Source organism: Belonocnema kinseyi, chromosome 2 (assembly GCF_010883055.1).
Source record: "Belonocnema kinseyi isolate 2016_QV_RU_SX_M_011 chromosome 2, B_treatae_v1, whole genome shotgun sequence".
NCBI classification, from domain to species: domain Eukaryota; kingdom Metazoa; phylum Arthropoda; class Insecta; order Hymenoptera; family Cynipidae; genus Belonocnema; species Belonocnema kinseyi.
Window position 1 is genome coordinate 1,213,670 of NC_046658.1, and position 24,055 is coordinate 1,237,724.

General features: G+C 35.6%; 1 protein-coding gene across 7 annotated transcripts in view; it reads right to left on the reverse strand.

Moving 5' to 3' along the window:
- LOC117166926 (UTP--glucose-1-phosphate uridylyltransferase) overlaps positions 1-24,055 on the reverse strand; it is a 194,490-nt gene that overhangs the window by 81,827 nt on the left and 88,608 nt on the right. For all 7 annotated transcript variants that reach the window (XR_004466327.1, XR_004466328.1, XM_033351388.1 and 4 more), the window contains exons 2-3: positions 2,940-3,176; positions 2,690-2,872 (exon numbers count right to left, since the gene is read on the reverse strand). Coding sequence is in view for 5 of the 7 variants with exons in the window: in XM_033351388.1 (XP_033207279.1) it covers positions 2,690-2,872; positions 2,940-3,176 (420 nt within the window). In the remaining 2 variants the exon portion in view is untranslated. The remainder of the gene's footprint in view (positions 1-2,689; positions 2,873-2,939; positions 3,177-24,055) is intronic.

Consider the following 24,055-nt stretch of genomic DNA (forward strand, 5'->3'; position numbering starts at 1 on the left):
ATTATATATTTATATTTATATATTTATTTATATATAATTTATATTAATATATAATAAACTCACTTTATCAGTTCACTGAATATTTTTTTGAACCTGAGAACTTTTTTTGTAAATAAAATATCGAGTTGAAACGTTGGAAAATGTATTAGAGTACAATAAAGTACGTTTAGGTACTGCATTTTCGTAGGAATTTCACTGAAAATTATTTCATCTTTTTTATGAACCTCGACATTTTTTGAACCTTCGAACTTTTTTTATACATAAAATATCCATATTAAACTTTGAGAAATGCAAGAGCCGAAAGAAAACTACGTTAAAGTAATAATAAAAGATGTAAAAAAATATATTTCAACTATCAATTCGATTGTCATCAGCCGGTAACGTTGTACACCAAAATAAGAACCCTCTAGAGCCTCGTCTAGTGACCGCCAGGGTTCGTATTTTCGTGTACAACGTTACCGACTGATGCCGATGGAATTGGTATTTAAAATATTTTTTTTACATATTTTATTATTAAGCTTTGTACTTTAACGTAGTTTTCTTTTGCCTCTTGCATTTCTCAAAGTTTGAGACCGATATTTTATGTATAAAAAAAGTTCGAACGTTCTAAAAATGTCGAGGTTCAGAAAACAGATGAAATAATTTTCAGTTAAGTTCCTACAAAAATGCAGTACCTAAACGTACTTTATTGTGGTCTAATACATTTTCCAAAGTTTCAGCTCGATATTTTATTTACAAAAAATTTCTTAGGTTCAAAAAAACATTCAGTGAACTGATAAATTGAGGTCGGTAATATAGGTATTTAGCTGTGTCACATGCCCTTAAGCCTCAAATATGAATTTCAACTAAAAGGACGAATCTTCAACTGGTATACTTGAATTTTATGATAAAAACATGAATTTTCGACAAAAAAATACGAATTTCCACAAACTGCAGTGAAAATGAATTTTAAATTAAAGCGATATATTTTCAACCCACACAATTAATTTTGAACAAAAGAGTTTAAATTGAACTTTTTTCAGGTTTTTACGGTAAAATTGTTAAATTTTCTAGAATTCAAGTGCATTAAATTATACGTGACGGTGAGCAAGTAAATGTATTAATATTAGGGGCCGTAATTAAATTACGTAACGGATTATAAGCCCTCTCTAAGACCCGCCCTTCCCCTGTAACAAAACGAAACAAAATATATCTACCCCTATCCCCCTCCCACTGACTGTACGTGACCTCTAGTTTCCAGAAATGTTTCGAGAGTTATTACTAGTAGAATTAGGCAGGGTTCCCGAGAACTTTATTTTCAAAATTCCCTGATTTGTCCCGGATTAATTTTTTATTTTCCTTAATCATTAATATTAAAAAAATAGCGTTTTAATTGTATAATATTTTAAAAATAGAATCTTTTATAAACGGAATAAAACAGTTTTACAGATACGAATTAAAATTTGTCAAACTTATTCATTTATTTTAAACAAAAAAGTTTTTTTTTTTATTAAAAATGTCTTTTTCACAAAGTAATAGAATTTTGAATATAACAGTTCAATAATCAACGTAAAAAGATAAATTCTCAACAAGAAAGTTTATATTTTAATTAAAACAGATGAAATTTATATAAAAAAAAAAGAATTTTAAATTCCAAAAGACGAATCTTCAACAAGTAAAGATTTTTCACTCAAGAAATGAATAAAAGTTTATCAAAGTTGTTGAATTTTCGAATCGAAAGACGAATTTTCTGTACAAAAATGGAATTTTCGCACCAAAATATGACTTAAGCAAAAAGTTAATTATCCACGAAACTGATGCATTTTTATACAACAAACATTAAATTTCAAACCAAGAAAATTATTTTTCAACGAAAAAATGGCTTTTCGACTAAACAGTTAAATTTTCCGCTAAAGGCATAATTATTAATCACAAAAAATAAATAAATAATAATTTTTTAAGTGATTCAGCCAAATTGTTCAAACTAATTTTTTCAAACGTGGAATTATTATTATTATATCTAATGATAAAATTAAAAGCTTTCACAATAAATTGATGTAGTATTTGTAAACTAAAAAAAAAATGTACAAAATGGTCAATGTTTTTTTTTCAAATACATTATATTATTATGCAAATTTTGTAAATTAAAGTTTTATAATGAGCGTAATGATATTAATTGTTATTAAACACATCTAACTTTATGTGATATAATGAAGAAAAATGTAGAACTTTAGGCTTGATGTTAATATGTTAATATGAGAACAAAAGATTAAAACTCCTTAATCAAAGATGACGACATTTATAGTACAAATCTGGTTCAAGCGGAAAATGAATACTGCAGCATCACAATATCAACACGGAAAATCAAATTTAAAAAATCTACGGTCATCTGGCGTGAGCAAATACGTCTTAAATTTGGGAATGGGGGTAAAAGCGGGTTAAATCTGAGTGGGAGCCAAAGCGGGTTGAAGTCCAAACCCGTTTTCCCTCGCGGAATAATTTCAATTCGCTTCTACTCTGACGCTAATTCATTCTGTATCCGCTCCCGTCATTTTTCGAAATGTTCTTTGCGTTGAGACAAAAGCTGAAACCGCTTCTCTTCTGCTACTCACTCTACACCGTATTTGCACTCGGCCCGTCAGATACGAGTAGTAATAAACACCCAGATGATAACAATGATAACGAGAAGTGTAAAATAAACATTTTTTACCTCAATTTGTTGTACTGTAAGGTCCAAGAATGTAAAATTATTACGAACTGTAATTACTGATTTCGGGCCATGGCATCCCATACTTGTACCAAGCCCACCATTTAATTTTACTACTACCAACTTATTTAGTAGTTCTTTGATTTCTTGTGTACTCGGTTCAGAAAGATTATAATAGTCTTCAATCTGGAAATTTCCCAAAAAATTATACTCACCTTTGAAGCAATTAATTTATAAAAAAAAACATACATACTGCATTCTCTGGTAACTTTTGTATACGATCCCACTCTAAAGAAGGTCCTCCTTCTTTCAAAAAACGTTGGAACAATTCCTTGAAACCTGTAAATACATGGCTGACATTGTCTCGTAGAGGCTCTGGAGCTGTAGCCTGCAGCCTATCAAGCTCGTTTTCCAAATGATTTAAAGCATCTCTTTTGGTGCGTTCTCTAAAAGCTTGGGTATCAGAAGGACTGCGTTGATGTCCTCGAAGCTGTAATTCAAAAGACGAACATTGTTAAATTCTATAAAATATTTAAATTTGTCAAATTTGTCACGCTCTACGACTACATCTGTAGAGTTGACCTATGCACCCCTTAATACTAGCAGATGCTGATTTTCTGGAAGTCGATCATCTCAACGCCGAACAGTTAACTGTTTCCTTGCGTGGATAGTGATGCTTTAAACAGCTGGTTAAGGAAATGAGAACTCTTTCCGGAAATAGAAGGATTTTCCATTGTTATCCAGGACAGGTAATCAAGAGGAAGAATGATGAAAAACACAACCTCAGTGTGGTGGCAGTACTTGATAGTTGTCGCCTTTTTAGACGCGCATACATAAATATGTTGCTGGGATTATACACCAACAAATTTTCCTGAACACTGACTTACCAATGATAACCGCTAGAATCGCCTTCTATGGTCATACCGCGTACACGGCAGATGACTATGACCATTACATTTTTAATTTTTCACCTCTCTTTTTATGTACATGTGGGAGGCAGTGTTCACGTATAAAGTTATGTGTGTCTTTCGCGACCCGTTAAATTAATTAATATTTTTAAATATTGGTCTTAGTCGTTCGCATTGAAAATAACGTTTGTACGAAAGATGGAGCCCTATAAACAGCCTCTCTAGCATGAATGTTGCATCCCGAAAAACGGAATCTCCAGGATAAACTTTGGATCTCTATATTAGGACTTTCCAACGTGATTGTCAGATCCCTATAGAATTCCGAAATAACTACTACTAACACCAGCGAATCTACTAAACACTTGCCGCGTTCGGCATCCTCATTTAAGTTGTTCGCACAAGAAAACACGCATACAGTATGCTGAAAACGGCTCACGTACGATCTGTCCGTGCACACACACAGACCGCCAACTAATCGTGTGCGATCTATCGGGCTGCTGCTGTGCGAGCTGGCTATGTACCGTTCATCTATCGGTCCGGCATTCGAACCAAATTCGCAACGTCGAAAACTTCGGCGTCTCAAGCGGCGGTCCGATATGTGAACGGTACGTAGCCAGCCCGCACCGCAGCAGCGCGACAGATCGCATATGATTGGTTGGTACTCTGTGTGTGTACACGGCCGGCTCGTGCGTGAACTATTTTCAGCATACTGCACACGTATTTTCTTATGCGAGCACATTTAGTACCAATGTACTGAATTAACTTATAACAATCTAATCTCAGCCACTTGACTTAGTCCGTGGCTATGATATATAACCGAGTTCACCCGAGTAAAAGTTTAAATAATAATAATCCAGAGGTAACTGTTGTCACCTCCAATGCTCGCGGCCGCTCGTAATTGTATACCTACAACATCATCGCAGAAGGTTTCAAGAATCGTATTAAATTAACTTATAATATTCTAATCTGATCAGTCACTTGGTAGGGCTTGAGCTTTCCTATCATGACTTTGACGGCTATGTCGGCGGTAGCACTGCTATTGACCGGCTTTTCCATGGCATATAGGCTTGAAACGAAGTGGAGAGGGACTGAGAAGAACACCAAAACCGAAATAATAATGCAGAGTATATTAAAGATATTGAGGCTTGTCGCTTAACTAGGATCGTCTTGGCACTCCTGGAGCCACAGCTGGGGGCCACAGAATGCGGAACGGTGGCGATGGTGAGCTGCCAGATGGTCAGGCAGATCTTACTAATCAAACAGCTGGCACGCCATAACATTTGCAATAAACAGTAAGCAGTGAGACATCAACTATGCCTGCTGAGGATGCTTTGGCTAGCGTTAGCTAATTGCAGCCAAACGCCTAGACAGAAATACCATGGGAGAGCATACAGTGGGATACCACAATAAAAGAGGAATTGGTGCGTCTCTATTACGAAAGTGCGAAGTTTGAAACGAAAATGGAAAAAGGATACAATTTAAGAACGAGATTTGCTGCAACGTATCCTGATATATAAAAAGTCGCTAAGGTGAAAGACATCAGGACTAATCCGAATATCACAGAATACCGAGCAATGGAGATTAAACAGTAGGTTGATTTGGCGTTGAAAAACGACGGGAATGAACATCAGTTAGAGGAAGCCGGGGCATGCCAAAAAAGCGATGAAAATGGACATACTATATGAACAGAGATGTTATGCGCCTTTATTTTTTGGAAGAACTAGCCATAAAAATAAATGAGCATAATCTGGCGGAACGAAAATGCTCAATATATTTTAACAGATTGCTTTCGGCTGTTGAAATAGCTGCTATCGAAATGGAAGTGGAACAGCAGCTCCCTATTGAGGAAGACCCCTTGTAAGACGTGGACAACGAAGACTTGATTAAAGCTCATGGTATAAGTGCTAGGGATAATGAACACCATGTTCCGGATCCATCAGAACCACATCCGGATCTTAATAACGATTATGTGGATAGTGAAATTCCAGCCAACTACACCCCCTTAAAAGGAATTTTGGTCATGCTTTACTAGAGTTTAGATAATTAGAACCAAACCTAAGGTACAAGTACCTGATGAGTGTACTTCTTGTGTTGGCAAGGTGTTTTCAGAAAATCATTGAACACCTAGATCTGATGCCAGGCCATATGCTCCAGGGTACTATGCATATGTTACCTAAAAAAATATGATCAAAATCAATCTGAATTTCGACCGATACCCTGTCTTTCAACAATTTATAAATGTCTTACAGCTATCATTGCCGATAAGGTAAATTCTCATTGCGACGAGAATGATATTCTTACAGAAGAATAAAGAGGATATTGTAAAAACTCACAAGGCTGTAAAAATCTAGTCACTATAGATGCTGTTGCCAAGACTCAAGCTCGTAAGCATCAAAGGAACTTACACATGACATACATTGACTACAAGCAAACGTTTTCTTCCGTGCCGCATGAATATTTTCTTGAAGTCTTAAAACTGTACAAAACTTCCCACGCATTATTGACTTTCTAAGTCATGCGATGAGGCTCTGGGGTACAAGAATCAATTATTTTGATCATGGACAACCAATGATAACTAGATCAATACGCTTTACGACGGGTATATTTCAAGGAGACTCCTTCAGTGCACTGTGGTTCTGTTTAGCGTTGATTCCATTGAGCAAAACACTAAACAGTATGTCGCATGGGTTCAAAATTCATGATAATGATAATGGTCACCAAGTGACCCATCTTCTGTACATGGATGACCTGAAGCTGTACGCTAGTTCAGCCCAGAAACTGCAGCAGGTGATCGATGTGACGAAGCAGTTTACCAATGATATCCACATGGAGTTTGGACTGGACAAATGGCTGTTGTTGTTGACAAATGGTTGTTTTAGATGTCAAAAAACTCTGTAAGTCACCAGTTTTTTATTTGCGATACTATTCTAACAGCAAGCGAGATGTTGCGATTTACAAAACTACCTGTAAAGCGGATCTTGACAATACGGCCTGCATCCAAAAACGAAAGGATTCATCATTGTGATTCAGGACAAGGTTATCAGCACCAGAAATAATTGTAAACACGTATTACGCCACGATATGGTTAACCGGTGTCGATTATGTGGAGACAACAATGAATATATCGAGCACATTATTGATGGCTGTCGCGTATTGGTTCCGAAAGAATATACGCACAGGCATGATGAAATGGCCGGCATTATACACCAAAATCTTGCCCTAAACCTAGGACTTGTAATAGAATGAACTCATAACTCCCCAGTGCATCGAATTATGCGGGTGCGTCACCAGTATCGCGCAGTGCCACCCACAAAAGGTCTTTTTGGGATAGAGGTTATGGTTCAATTCAGAGTCACAAAAGTACCGCACCACGGTGAACCCCGGGCCAACGCGGGAACATCGTTTCAAACGGTCTGACTAACTCAGGAGGGTCATCCTTACATGTGGGCAAGGAAGCTCATTGGCGCGAATAGGATAAACGCAGATGTAACATGAGAGGTGAATGTACACCCGTGGCCTAGCATGACTAACACGTTTAGTGCTCAAAAGACGTGTACAGGAAGCATAACATTCGCTTCTACTAAAAGAACATGCTAACCAGCCGCTGCATGGTCAATTCGAAGTTATTATATGTACAGAAGGGCTATCGATGGGTCTGCCCAACATGTTTTCCAAATCTGCTGGATTTAGATCGGATAATGAGGGATTTCCCTTTGCCTGTCAAGACGGCGTTATAAACACCTTAGTTTACAGCGAGCGCATAATGAGTGTACCTGTAGTCGATATCAACTGTCGAGCATGCAAGTAAGAACAAGCAACACTTGGGCATGTTCTCAGTTGATTCTCAAAGTCATCATGCTACGGGTACCATAGAGAGACATAATGAGACTCTAAAAGTGTTATATTATCATAACATTCTACACAAGTTGTTAGCTCTAAAGAAGTATTCACAGGTGAAACCTTTATCTCCAACTATACCGTCTCTGCCTCGTAACGTCATCCACGGCCAGAGACCGGACTTCAAGGAAATGTGTTGAACAAAATCTCTTACGTAAATTTTCTGCTCCTGCTTATCTTCTAGGATAAAAGGAGCAGGAGTGGACGACGTACAAGTTCCAGTTTCGTCGGTAGTAGTTGCTTTAAGGACCCATGGTCGAAGCAGCTAGAATCTACAAATTCTCACACATAAAATTCCTACCGAACGTGGTCTCGCGCTGGTGTCGTGGTAGGACTTTAGCCTTCCTCTCATGACCTTGACGACCATGTTGGCGGTAGCACTGCTATTGAGCGAAGTTCCCATGCCAAACGCACAGAGAACGAAGAGGATATGGACTAAGTAAAACACGGAAGCCCATAAATAATAAAGAGTATATAAAAGATTTTGAAAACGCTTATCGCTTCCCAAAGATCGTCGGAGCACCCTTGGAAGAGCCGAGGGGGGCCGCAGCTTGTGGGACGGTCGTTTTTGTGAGCTGCAAGATGGTCAGACAAATCGCACTAATCAAACTGATGACCAGCAAGAAAATCTGCCTCAAACGGTAAACAACGGAGCATCAACTATACCTGCTGAGGATGCTTTGGCTAACGTGAGCTATTTGCAGCTATCCACCTCGACAGAAATACCGTGGGAGAGCATCAAGAGAATTACTAAATTGAAAGAAGAATTGGTGCGTCTCTATTACCAAAGTGCGAAGTTTAAAACGAAAATGAAAAAAGGACACAATTTGAGGACGAAATTTAATGCAAAGCATCCTAATATCAAGAAAGTCGCACTGAGAGATCTTATCACTAACTCGGCAACTAAAAAGGCGATTAAAGTGGACATATGATATGAACCGTATGCGCCATTATTATTTGGCAGCGAAAAGTGAGCAAAGTGTGAGGAGATAAGACCGTCGAATTTAGCAATAACTGTCATGAAAATAGAAGTCTAACAGCAGCTTCCGATTTATGTCCTCCCTCTGAAAGATGTGGACAACGAAGACCTAAATAAAGCTGAAGGAAGAGATCCTAGGCATAATGAACATGAAGTACCAGATCCCCTAGAACCACATTCGAACATTACTAACGTTAATCTGAACAACGAATTCCCTGATAAACTATCGCACTTTAAAGAAATTTTGTTTGTGGTTTACTATATTTCAGACATTTTGAACAAATAAAAATGAAGTCTCTGCCCAACATATACATCAGGCAGGACCTGCCAGCATTAATAGAACACCTGAATAGTAAGGTTTTACCTATACATTTGAAGGCAAAAGGATTTCAATTTGTTTATAAATAAAAAAATATGCCGAAAAAATTGACATTTTTCTATTTGACGTTCCCGGTGCACGTTAATAAAAGGAAAATTGTTTAAATCGCCTGAGTTTCATAGAGTAACTTCAGTGAAAGATGTTCCAATAAGAGACAACAAACGAAAAAAGTAAAATTCATAATTTTCTGATTATTCCTATGATTTTTTAAAACAAATTTAATAAACAAATTCATTATTCGGGCAATTGTCGGAAGAGAAATTCGGTTTTTTTCAATGCCAGTCTTTTCAGTTGAAAACTTCATGCCAATATCATCAACATTCATAATAAGTTGATAAATTTTATGGTTTCTTTAAACAAATTCAATCATCAAATGCATTCACCAGGGACTTTTCTACAGAAAAATTCGTTTTTTTCCTTTGTCAAGTTTTTATTAGGAAGTTCATGATAAGTTCAGCAAAATTCATCATTTTTTGATCAATTTTATCATTTTTTTAAACAATGTTAATAAACAACTGAATTTAATCGGGCATTTGCCGAAAGAAAAATTCGTTTTTTTTTCTATATCAACTATTTTAATTAGGAACTTCACGATAACTTCAGCAAAATTCATAATTTTTCTTATCAATTTTATGTTTTTTTAAACAAATGTAATAAACAAATGCATTACTGGTGCATCTGTCGACGGAAAAATTCTTTTTTTCGATGTCAGTCTTTTTTATTGGGAGCTTAATGAAAATTTCATTACCAATCATACTTAGTTGATAAATTCTATGATGTTTTAAACAAATTCAAGAAACATGTGCATTACGTTGAATTTTGCGGCAATTGCCAATAACTTCCCAATTAAAAAGACTGATGTTGAAAAAAATTTCCATGGACACAAGCCCGAATAATGCATTTGTTTATTAAATTTGTTTTAAAAAATCATAAGAATAAACAACAAGTTATGAATTTTGCTAAAATTATCATAAAGTTTTTAATTAAAGAAATTGTCATAGAAAAAACGAATTTTCCTGTCAAAAAATGACTTATGACTGCATTTGTTCATTAAATTTGTTTATAATATAAACAATTTTAATCTTAAGAGAAATTTTTATTAAGATGATATTGTTCACATTTAAATTTCTTGCAATATAATTTGATAAAACATATGATTATGGAAAATCGTAGAAAACATTTTTTCAACAAATAATTCGTTTACAAAAACTTTTTTGTTTATTGTCTAATATTGTAACATATTTAACTAATGTTACTATATGCCCACAGTTTTTTGCTAGGTGGGTAAATCTGGAAATAACACTTTGTCCAAACAGTATAAGACCAATGCCATAATTAAAGGTTCACGGAAGGCCCATTCAATACTTAAAAGCCAACATTCGGTCATGCCTCGAACCCCTTTTCTGTACCCTTCGGTTTTATTATTATATTGCTGTTAATAATATTTTTGAGCAATTTAAATACCTTTAAGAGCCATTCTTAGCAGAAGCGCTACTCACACACTGAACTCATAGACAGTTATGCAGTTATATAAACCAACAAAAATCTGACCGCTGTAATGGAATATTGCCATCGCGTGCAGCTCGCACTGCTCGCGAGTTTTAGCGCGCCTATAGCACGACTGCTGGTTTTTGCGCTAATTATGTATTATGTATTTACCTCGCGCTACACGCTCGGTCTTTGTATTTTCCCGCATTAGTGCACAGACGTTTTAAAATTAAAGCTCAAAACATCCACTTCTGTGACTTTGTGATGATGAATTCTTGCTGAATTCTCTTTTGTTAAAGGAGCTTCGCTTGCAAGTTTAAGTGCACCTGGGGTACGCAATTATTGGTTCTCGTATTACCACATCGGTTTTTTTCATTTCTCCTACGTTTGTGAACAGACCTCTTAAAATTAAAGATCAACGTATCGAAAATTATAATTTTGTGATTGTGAACTCTCTGTTGTTGAAGCTTTTTCGACTTTAGCGAACACATTTTCATCACGTATCTCGCGCTTCGTACTTGATTTTGTAAAAAATTTGAACTTTGCTACATTATGCTCAAAACTTATATATCAAATATAATACAGATTTTATATAACTCTGCCTGGGATTGCTTATTCAGATATTACAAAATGATGTACAAATCTTTTTTTCAGCTACCCTAAAGCATTTATCATTTGAATAATTGTATATCATTACAATTCATAATATGCAGGGACATTAAGACATATTTATTCTTATTGCCTTGTTCTTATAATTTCTTTTAATCTTGTTTTTTTATGATTAAAAGAAAATCTCGTTCTGTCTGAAAATTAGTGATAAAAACGTGTAAATACTTTTTCAAATAATAACTTTTGTCTATTAATGTTTTTTATTACCTTGTATCGTTTTCCAAAAAAAAATATTTTTTTTTATTGTCAAGGTAAGTTTTTACGACAAAAATCAATAATACGCTTACTGCTTTTTAATTTGTATCAAAAACGGCTTTTTTTCTTTTTCGTCTCTCAAACTGTATGCCAAAGCACAATCCAATCCGACTAGTATTTCGAAATTTATCCGGTATAAAGACCGCCTTCAAGTCCACGAACATTGCTGATCTGATTCGGAGACTCGATCTTTTTTTCTTTAACTTCTATCATCAATCTCTCCGACAAAATAGTTACATATACTTTATAAAATGTTGGCATCAACGTCCCCCCTCTATGATCTTTAACCCCCTCACCTTTGCCTTTCTTTACTATTGGTATAACTACTCCTTCTTTCCATAACTCTGGCCTTTCCATCCTTCATTATTCCTAAAACATTAACTATTTCTTCCCTTCATATGCCATCTTCATTATCTCTTTCTCGACCACATTTTCCTCCCCTTAGAACTTTTCTCTCTACTCCTCCTAGCAAATCCAAAAAAATATTTCTTCCATTCTACCATTTTAATATCTTGGTTTACTCTTTTTCTTCTTTTTCTTTATCTATTTACTACCTTCCATACCTCTTCTTCCGTCCTAGCCTTCTCCGTCTCTTCCTCAAACCTTTTATTCTCTTCCCCTTTCTTTTGATAACGCAACTCAATATACTCTTTCTTTTTTTCCTATATTCTTCCCCATTACTTTTTTCTTTTCTCCACTTTCTTGATTCATTTTTTTTCTCTTTACAGTCCATATCCCACCCACTTATTCCCCCCTATACTAACTTCATTTTTGTTTGTGCACCCTAATCCTATTTTTATTATTCCTATAATTTTTTCCATCTCCTCGTCCACATTTCTCTTTCCCATTTTGATATCTCTGATTTTTTCTCTAAACAGTTCTTTTCCTTACCTTGACCAATCCCCTTTCCCTACACTTTTTACATTTCTTCCCCTTTTATTCATATTGCTCTTGCCTTTTTATCCCTCTAATGTCACTATTAAGGCAAACTGATCCGAAACAATATAATCACCTACCTCAAGTTTCTTAACCTTCTCTCTTATCTCATCATCCACTATCACACAATCAATTACCGTTCCCCTTTAACCTTCTGAGCGTGTATATTCTCCTTTCTCATCTCCTTCTATATTTCCGTTTAAAATATACCATCCCAACTTCCCCAAGCTCCTCAACAACTTTTTTCCCTCCCCATTTAGTACCTTATCTTTGGATTTTCTTCTTCTCTCTTCTCCCCATTCCCTTCCTCCTCTGTCTCCTGTTCTCGCATTGAAATCCCCACCTGTTATCAGCCTAATCTCTTCTTTGTTTTCTTCAATCATTTCTTTCATCTCCTCTGCTTTCTCATGCATATCAGCATTCACGTAAACCCCCACTACCTTCCACTTCTCTCCTCCCATCATTACCTCTTCAACTATTAATCCTTCTTTTTGTTCTTTCCTGTCTTTCTTACCTTTCCCTGTTATACATTCATTCCTTACTCCCATCACCATTCCTTCCATTGCTCTGCCCTTTTTATTCTTCCTCTTTGCATTTTACACTTGCCATTTGTAACCTCTTTGAAACCTTCCCCTTAATATTTCCCATCCCTTTTCATCTAGCCATGTCTCCATCATTATGACTACATCCCATTGTGTCGAATTTCTCATAAACTCCCTATCCTTTCTTTCTAATCCTGCTATATTCCAGTAACAAATCCTCCATTCTTCCCTACTTTCGTTTCTCATCTTTTTTTCCTTTTTACTATTTCTTATTTTCCTATCTCCCGTTCCTACCTCTTCTAGTTTCCATGCACCTCATTTCTTACTATCTGTTGCCTTTCTTCATCCCAACCCCACCATAATCCGTCTATCTGTATTCTCCCATACTTGACCCATGTTCTCTTTCCCTTTTTTCTTTCCTCTTCCGCTATTTTCCTTAATTTATACTGCATCTACCTTCCTACCCATGTCAAATCGCCCTCTATTCTCTCTGGACTTTCATATAATAACCTCTTCTTTGTCATCACCTCCCTCTTATGATCCCATTTCTTTAGTTTCACCAGTAGCATTATTTCCCGTCTTCGCTCTTGCCTTCCTACATTTCGCATTTCCTCTATCTCTACTTTAGCATCAATCCATTTTAGTACTTCGCCCACCCCCTCCTTCAGCTCCTTCCCCTCTAATATTTTACCCGTCATCACTATGTTTAATTTTCTTTCTTTCCTCTCTTTCCTTTCTATTCTTTGTTCTATTTCTCTCAGCCTTTCCATCTCCCTATTCCCACTCTCGCTTCCACCACAATCCCGGTTCGAGCTTTCAAGTTTCTTCATCTTACCTTGCATCTCCTCTACCTTTTTATTATTATCTTCTTCCTGCTTCTCTAGTTTTTGTTCCAATAAATACTTACTATTAGCACTCTTCCCTACCAAACTCTGCTTTCCGGCGGCGATCTAAACATTTTCTGATATTTTACGCTCGCACCGATATCTTCCTTCTCTTCACTGCTTTCCCTCTCCCCTCTCTTACTTTTGATAAAACCCTCAATTGAACCTACGTACTTTGCTCATAGTCTCTCCGTTTCGATAGTTTTCTTATACTTCCCCCTCGCCGCTCTTTCCTTGATCTCCTCTTTCGGCGTACTGAGCACTTGCTGCTCTAAATCTATTTATTCCGCGGAGATACTCGCTCCGCTAGCCATGAATCAAATTCAAACTCTCCCGCCTTCTATGCTTCTCTGCCTCTATCTACCGTCGCGGTCTGGTACCTGTCACGCCTTTGTTTGTCGCTACCCAACCCTACTATTACCAACCCGATCAACACAGTCCTTCCACCCTGTCACAATTTCTTCTACTTTACACTTCCATCCAAGAAACGGAAGTCCATCTATTTATAGTTACTTTTTTGTATATTTTGTTTTATTCTTAAAAACCAATTCGATTGTGTACAAAAAAAAAACTTTTCTACATTATGCTCAAAACTTTTATATTAAATATAATACATTTTTTATGTAACTCTGCCTGGCCTTTTGGCTTCAAATGTCCATTTTAGTTTGGTTTTATAGTTTTGAAAATCTTATAACTGTGTGCCAAAGCATAATCTAATCCGTCTATTCTTTCGAAAGTTATCCGGTATACCGACAACCACAGCAACAACAACAACGACGACGACACCGGACAGACATGCACGCACGTAAAAACTGGTTTTTCTGACTCAGGGGACCTCAACACGTGGACCTTTGATGACATTCGCGAAAGACATTTTTCGCATAAAATTAATACCTTCTCAATATGTATGAGAATACAAAAAGAGGATTTTTGACGTTTTTTATATTTTCAAATATCGACAATCAAACTTGTCATTATTAACATTGTACATGTGGATATAGTAAGGGTGGATTTTTATAGGTCTTGACAAACATTCTCACTGACTGAATCATTCGTGAAATAAAAGTAGAGGATTTTTGATGTTTTTATATTTTTAAGTATCGACAATCAAACTTGTCATTTTTAACATTTTAGGTGTGGTAATAATAATGGTGGTTTTTAGGGGTCTTGCTAAATATTTTCCCCGACTCCATCATTCGTGGGGTAAGAAAAGAGGATTTCTCACGTTTTTATTTTGTTAAATATCGACAATCAAACTGTTATTAGACAGGCCTGAATAATGGGTGATGTGTAAGGGTAGGTAACTCTTTAAAAACATTTTTATTCGACAATTATTGCCGAGACAATATTATTTTTTGTTTATTTATGTTTTGTGAATATCTTTTTTCCAAAAAAATAAATCTTCTGATGGTCACATATTTATATCAAACTTTACCTCGGAACGAAATACTTTAAAATCTCACGCCACACGAGATTGCTAATCACAGTCAAAACAGATGAGACCCACATCAATCGCATGTTTTCATATACAACCATATCAACACAGTTATATCATGGTCCTATTGTATTCGTCACGTACCGGGCTGACAGAGTAATTTACAGTACCTGCCCGCAACCAAACCGACTCCCTTTTTAGAATTTTCTTCAAATTACACAGGACCACTAACTGGCTATGCCTGCAACATAAGAGGGCCTAGGTGTACCTTATGATTTTGAAGTCGCTGAATTCGAATCCGGTATTAGTTTGACGCCATCAGATCAGTGTGAAGATCAAAACTACAAAATTCATCGCTTACCAACTAAAACAGCGTACCATCAGGTTTAAGTGGTCGCTGAATTCTAATCCGGTGTCCGTTTGACGCCATCAGGTCAAAAAAAGGTCAGTGCAAGGTCAAGCCTACCAAATTCATCGCTAACCAACTAAATCAGGGTAAATTTAGATTTAAGTGGACACTGAATTCAAATCCGGTGTCCATTTGACAACGGCAGGTTAGTATAAAGGTCAGTGTAAGGTCAAACCTGCAAAATTCATCTCTAACCATCTAAATCAGGGCACCTTTAGGTTTAAGTGGTTGTTGAATTCGAATCCAGTGTCCGTTTGATGCCATCGGGTCAGTATCAAGGTCAGTTCAAAGTCAAACCTACAAAATCCATCGCTAACGAACTAAATCAGGGTATTTTTAGGTACAAGTGGACATCTTGAGATGAAGTTTTAAGAGATTTTGATGTGCAAATTTGCAAAAAAACGTGAAGAGTTTTTATGTGGGTTCTGTGCTGTTTAACATTTGTAACCTTGTCACCATTCAAAAATGGTATAGTATCAGGTACTTTTTGAATAAATTAAATTTGAACTCACTTAATACAGCCTGAGAAACACTTTACATTCAGCTAAAGTGGTTTCAGCATTACCCATTCTGAACCACTTAGAGGTACCAATTCTTTCAGAACTTGCCAGTTACAGAAACGGGGGTGCCAACGCCAGGTATATGTGATGTATAAAGTATGATTTCATGACTTGAAAGTTCATGCCAAATCATAGGCAGAGAGATACGAAGTTTTGTCCCTTGTCTTTGCAATTTCTGCTAATGTTACTTAGACAAGCCGAAAAAATGATATGAGGAATGCAAGAATGGTCAAGACGATGTAAAGAATTCCTGGAAATAAAATTAAGAATATAACGATCAAATTTGGACAACCACCACAAAATGTTCCCATTGCAATATAAAAAAATAACATTTTCCTACCCTCCTTTCCCCCTGAAAAAAGGAAAAGAAAATTATTCGTCTTTACTTTGGACAAAAATAAAAAGAAGCAAAATAAAAATGAGAAGGCAACCAACCAAATCCCCTTCCGTCTCCTTTTTATTTCTTTCGTCCTCTTTATTCCCACCATTATTAAATCCCAATAAAAAACATAAATAAATAACAATAAGGAGGACGAAAGAAATAAAAGAGAAGAAAGGGGATCGGGTTGGTTTCCTTCTCATTTTTCTTTGCTTTTTTTTTTAATTTTGCCCAAAGTAAAGACGAATAATTTTCTTTTCTTCTTGTTTTTAGGATGAAAGGAGGTGAGGAAAATGTTATTTTTTTCAGATTCCAATGAAAAAATTTTGTGGTGGTTGTCCAAATTTGGTCGTTATATTCTTGATTTTAATTTCAGGAATTATTTACATCAACTTGATTATTGGAAGTTAAAAAGGGATTTTCATTTTTATTTAGATATAATTTAAATATCCTACATTTTAATTTAGCTCCCTTGGATTGGAGGTAATTTTTATTTTAGGTTTGTTTTTGGCTGGTTTGCCTTTTAAACTTTCACTTAATTCTTCGTTATTGATTTTCAATTGTCAGTGACAGAGCATTGTGGCAGTGTTGCTGTTCCTGTTGAATTGTCTGGCAGAGAGCGGACGCGTTTGAGTTCGTGTGAGAATTTTTGTAATATTTCGTATTGATAAGTCAGAAAACCCGCCCACCAAAAGGACAACGTCAGGTGATCTAAGAACAGCTGGAAAAATAAACAAAGTTGGCACTGCTGTATTCCGCATACCCGCATCTATTCAAAAACCCAAAAGAGGTCGGACGAAAAAAAAGAAGTACTTGAGAGGGAAAGGACACGATCTGTAGGTCCTGTTATTGCAGATTTTCTCCTAAATAAACGGAAAAGACAAGGTGACGAAGAAACAAACCTCCTTATAGAAGCAAATCTAAAAGTTCGAAATGCCCATTAACAGACCAATCACAATCTGAAAATGACCTTTTGATTTCAAATACCGTTTTTAAAAATAGATATGAAAATATACTAGAATTGAAGATGGAGAAGTTAATTCTAGAACTTTCTAACAAATTTGATAAACTATCTGACGATGTCAAACAAATGAATTATGATAACACTCTTGCTACTGAATTAATTAAAAACAAATTGGATAAACTTAAGACAGAGAACGCAAAACATGGATCTGAGTTAAACGCTATCAGAGATGATTTATTAAAAAAAGATGAGAGATGAACATTATTGCGAAACAATATTGAATCAAAAATCTCAAAACTGGAAGAGGATCTGCTAAATTCGTCTTTGTTTCTAATGAATAGAGTTGAGTCCTTGGAGGAAAAACTGAGTAAAAATAGGTCAATGGATATTGACATTTCCCTAATGTCTAAAATGGAGAAGAAACACGCCTTATATGCCCAAAGATTGGACACTTTTACGGATCGTCTCAAGAAGGAACAAAAAAAATGTAATCTAATTAATAAGGGTTAAAAGTAACCGATACTGACGTTACACAATAGGTAGATACCATTTTAAATAGGGAATTTGGCGTCACTAATTCAGTTGGAAAATCGTGGAAGACCGGAAGGAGAGACAAATAGTAAAGAAGTTACGAGACATAGCCTGATTCGAACGTTTAAAGGGCAAAAGTGTCATAATTGGCTATAGAAAATTCAATACTGTTGGAGTCTGACAGTATTGGAATAACGGAAAATTGATGTCAATGACTAAACGTGTTGTTTATTACAACGTTGTCTAGAGTGAAGCAGTTAAAGAAAAAACTGAGGGAAGAGCGAGTGGAGGTCTAGCTGTTTTATTGAAAAAATCTAAAGTGAAATCTGAAGTACTTATTCAAACTGAATGGTGGATATTTTTAAAGACTGAAATATATAGGCAAATCACAATACTAGGATTAGTTTACTTAAAACCTGATTTAGAAATAGACGTTTACATGGATATGTTACAGCCTGATACATTTAAATTACAAGTACGCCATGAAAATGCAATTTTTTTGGTGGGAGATTTAAATGCTAGAATAGGATTGGAAAATGGTCTACCACCCGAAATATTTCAAAATACAATACTCTTTTTATCCAGAAAATCCCTAGATTTAATTGCCAATGGCCAAGAAACTAAAGTACTAGAGTTTATGGAAAGTACCGGCATTATATTAATAAATGGTAGAACTTGTGGAGACCGCCCAGCTCAGATTACGTACGTAGGTTCACATGTGGGATCGAAAAATTTACCCAATAAAGGCTGTAGTACAATTGATCATGCATGGTGTAATGTAACAGGCCTGGAATACATGATAGATTTATCCGTTCTACCTTTGATATCGCTGTCAGACCATTTTCCAATTAGGCTAACTGTAAAAGGTACTGTAGAAAACACCGAAAACTGTAAAAGCGAAAAAATAAATAAATATACTGTACTACAATGGAACCCAGACTGCGCAGAATCAGTCAAAGAAAAAATATATCGTTATGGAAAAATAGCATTTGACTTTAAAAATAATTCTGTCAACGCTCAATTTGAAAATATTTCTAGCGTCATAAGTGACATAGCTTATGAGTGCAAAATGACAAAAAACCATACGTACGAAAATGTCAATCAATTTGCAGAAGTAAAAAACTCACAACAATTCTGGAGTGTGGCAAACAAATTTAGAAAGAAGGTTTTTCAGGAGTCTCCTATTATAATTCCACAATGGCAAAATTACCTACAATGTATTTATCTACCACGTATTAATATTGATTCTCTTTTTTTCGATGTGACGCATCCATGGTTGGATCGTGAGATTGATTGGCAGGAATTATCTATGTGCATTAATAATTGTAGATCTGGCAAGGCACCTGGTGATGTCCAAATCTCGAATGAATTTATAAAAGCCTTAACCCAAAATTGGAGACTTTATGTTCAGGCTATTTTTAACCGAATTCTTAATACAGAGAAAATTCCGATATCGACCTATAGCGTTAATAAAGACCTTTACGAAATTATTTACTCAAATCATTTGTAACAGGCTTCAAACCTGGCCTGATGGATATAGAGTAATATCAGAATGTCAAGCTGGATTCCGAAGGAACAGATACTGTTTAGATAATGTGTTCGAACTGTTTTCTGCGATACACCTTCAATTGAGATTACCCAAAAGGAAAGTATATGGTATTTTTGTGGATTTTGCGAGAGCTTTTGACTCGGTACCTCACTCAAATTTATGCAATAAATTATACAAACTAGGGGTCAGTTCGAAGATTATTAGAATAGTGAAAAAACCTTTATGACATGGCAACCTTAGAAGTTAAGAAAAGGTGGGAGTACTCAGAAGAAATACCGGTTTCTGAGAGGGTCTTGCAAGGTGTCTTCAAGTCCTTTAAGTTTTATATTATTTTCGACCGATATAGAGGACTTTTTCCGATCCAAGGGCGTAAATGGATTAAATATAAACAGATATATTGATATTTTGTTGCTTCTTAACGCAGATGATTTATTCATTCTGGCCTACGCACAGTCGGATTTGAAAAATAAATTGAATATACTATCTGAATATTGTGCATTAAACGGCTTAACAACAAATACGCGGAAAACCAATATAGTAATTTTCAGTGATGGCGGTAGATGTAAAAAAATCAACCCTAAAAACTCAGTTTACAATAATATGGAGATACCAGTAGTCAAGTATTATATCTACCTCGGTATGCCTATACCCGGGTCTGCAATAGGTTATAACGCAACCCTCTCAGCAATTGGCAAATCTCATGTGGCTACAGGTACAGTTCTGTCTATCTTATCGAAATCTAAGACGGATTCATGGTCGTACAAGAATAATCTGTTCGGTAGTTTGGTAGAGTCTACTCTTTCTTATGGTATCCAGTTGTGGGGGTTGAGGTACATGGATTCGATTGAGATAGTTCAAATGTCCTTTTTCAAAAAACTTGTACAATTTCCTAGAAGCCTAAAAAACGCAGGGCTTCGACTTGAATTAGGTCGCATCAAATTAGAACATAATATATTATCACTGGCTTGGAACTGGATTGTGAGTCCTACAAATGAATGAAAATCGGCAATCCAGGATATGTTTTTTTGAGACAAGTCGAACTGCTGCCTTCGATGATAGGCAGTATAAAATATAATTGGACAGCTCAGATCCAGCAGTTGATGAATGTCATAAGCATGGGAGACCTCATTTACAGTCCAGACCCAAGGCTGTGGATATCGAAACAGGAAGAAGCACTTCAAAGATATTACGAACATCTCAGATTGCATGACATTATAAAATCTGACAATACGAGATCTTTTTCAGTTCGTTTACCCAGGAGTCTTGCCGATCAAATCGCGCCTTACTTAGAATACCGATACCCATTTCAGATTATCAGACTATACTGTCAACTTAGGCTCATAACTAACAGAATCATCTCATTTTCCTGCAATAAAAATGTATATAAGATCGATTCTAATCAAATTTGTATCATTTGTAATAAATTAGAAAATGAAACTCTGAGTCATATAGATAGTCAATTAGGATAAAATTATAACTACCTAGTACAACTTTCTAATGTTGGGTTAGACATAGCCGTCGACATTTAAACTAAAGCATATATGTATAGAAAAAGTCATGATTATCTACATATACAATAAGGCATTCTCAATTCAACTACTAGCTAACTTCACTTTGTCGAATACAGAAAATCTAGAGGAAATTTCTTCGAACGCCCAGACATCAATTTTGATGCAGACGGTCACGACTTAGTTTTTACATGCCGGCTTTGGTGGCTTAAATGTCATGTAGGTCTTGACTAACTTTTGGTGATATTAATATTAAACATAACTAGTAAAGTTTTATACAGTATTCATCGTAGAAATCTATTTTGCGTAGTAAAAATTTATCATTCGGGGCAACTTTTCTGAAGTTTGTATATAGTTTAAGACTAGTCTCAGTGCAAGATTGATATTTGCGTTCAATCTTTTTTATAATTAAGTTTGTTCATAAGTAGGTTTAGTGAAGATTTTATTTGGTACAAATTTCAATCAGTTTCATTTTTTCGAAATATCCCTTTATACCACCTTGTGATGGTCGAGACACAGTTTGTGTCGTATGTGTTAGGTACATTATACCTAAAAATTGAAGGCCTTTAACATATGCTGTAAAAAATATGTACATTATTTGTTATGGTGGCGCAAACGAAAGTCTTGACCATTCTTGGATTCCTCATATAATTTGTTTGACTTGTCTAAGTGACATTAGCAGACATTGCAAAGACAATAAAAAAACCTCGTATGTCTCTGCCTATGATTTGGCGTGAACTTTCCTGTCATGAAACGGATTGTTACTTTTGCTTATGCAGGACTGAAAGGTTTAATTTAAAGAATTTACATACGTTGATTTACCCTGTTATTGATTCAGTTACGTATCCAGTATATACCAGCAACATTGAAAGAGATAGTTCTATGGAAACAAATCAATGCAACAATCAGAAAAATTTAAACAATGCAGAGGGTATGGAAGAGTCAGAAAATCAAGAAGGTAGAGAAGATGATCTAGAGAAAGAGTCCGTACCGGATAGTGAAATTTTAAACAAAGTATACTTTAACCAGGAAGAACTAAGCGATCTAATTTGAGATCTAGGTCTTTCTAAGGAATGTGCAGAACTCCTAGCATCAAGGCTTAAAGAAAAAAATTGTTTAGTACCTAACACTAAGATCAGCCTTTACCGGGATAGACATTTTAGAAAAAAGTTTTCTTCGGTAGGAAACTTAGTATATCATAATAATGTGAAGGGATTAGTTGAAAAATTTAAAAGCATACCTTAGAATGCTAACGATTGGCGAATATTCATATATTCGTCTACAAGAAGTTTAGAAGGTGTTTTTTTGCATAATGGTAATAAATATGCACCTCTGCCATTTGCTCACTTTGTTACATTCGGCGAAAAATACGACTCTTCAGTTTCTTCTCAATAAATTGAATTACAACAGCCACAAATGCAGCTCTGTGGAGATTTAAAAATCATAACAATAATGCTGGGACTATAGAGTGGATTTACAAAATACCAGTGTTTTATATGCGAATAGGATAGCCGAGCTCGTGAGCAGCATTATGCACACAAAATTCGACTCTTCGAGAAAATCCTAATCCAGGATCATTTAATGTTATAAGTAAACATTTAGTAGATCCAATAAAATTGCTGTTACTACTATTACATATAAAACTCGTCTTAGTGAAACAAGTTGTTCTGGTAATGAGAAAAAGACAAAGTAATGCTTACAAGTATGTTTTTGAGAAGTTTCCTAAACTTTCCGATGCTAAAATAAGAGGGAGTATTTGACGGTCTGCAAATAAGAGCTCTGCTAAACGATGATAAATTTAAGCGAAGAATGATTAGTAATGAAAAAGAAGCATGGGAAAGCTTTAGGCAAGTTTGCTCCAATTTTGTAGAAAATCATAAATACCCTAGCTACAAAGAAATAGTTGCTAAAGTGATTGAAAATTCTGAAAAGTTAGGTCATTTGATGAATTTAAAGATCCATTTTTTGGATTCTCATATCGATAGGTTCCCTGAAAATTTACGTGATATAAGTAAAGAGCAGACAGAGAGGTTCCAGCAGGGCTGTAAAGAGATGGAGCATAGATATCAAGGTGTATGGGGTACTCATATGATGTCTGACTATAGCTGGGGCCTAAAAAGGGATATGAAAACCGTTCATAAACGAAAGAGTATTCAAAGATCATTTGAGTCAAAAAAGGCACGTTCTTCAGAAAGAAATAAGTCGTTTTAATCAAGCATTACATTTTCATTTATATGTAGCATCATACTAAACATCACATAAACCTGGCGTTGGCGCCCCCGTTTCTATAACGGGTAAGTTCTGAAAGAAGTGGTACCTCCATGTGATTCAGAATCGGTAACGCTAAAACCACTTCAACTGAATTTAAAGCGTTTCTCACGCTGTATTCAGCTAGTTCAAATTTAATTTATTCAAAAAGTACCTGATACTTTAGCATTCTTCAATAGCGACAAGGTTAAAAATTCTAAACAGCACATAACCCAAATAAAAACTCTTCAGGTTTTTCCAAATTTGACCATTAAAATCTCTTAACCTTCATCTCATGATGTCCTGTTAAACCTAAAAGTACCCTGATTTAGTTGGTGAGCGATGAATTTTGTAGGTTTGACCTTGAACCTACCTTGATACTGACCTGATGGCGTTAAAAGGACACCGGATTCGAATTCAGCAACCACTAAAACCTGAATTTACCCCAATTTAGTTGGTTAGCGATGAATTTTGTAAGTTTGATATTGAACTGACCTGGATATCGACCTGATGGAGTTAAACAGACACCGGATTCGTATTCAAGGACCTCAAAAACATAAGGTACACCTAGTCCCTCTTATGTTGCAGGCTTAGGCGGTTTGTGGTTCTATGTTATTAACACTTTTGTTTAATTTATGAACTTTCTCATTACACATATTTTTAATTATAACTTACATAATAATATATTTCTTTGAAGTTGAATTTAAAAATGTTGTCTGTTTTGGCGTATCTAAGCCCATTTAGGGGATACGTTACAGTCTGTCAAGTTAAAGCGTGGGTGGCTTTACTCGCAGTCGGTAAGGTGTATCGACATGATTTTGGTGTCAAAATATTAAGAAGAGCTCCCTCT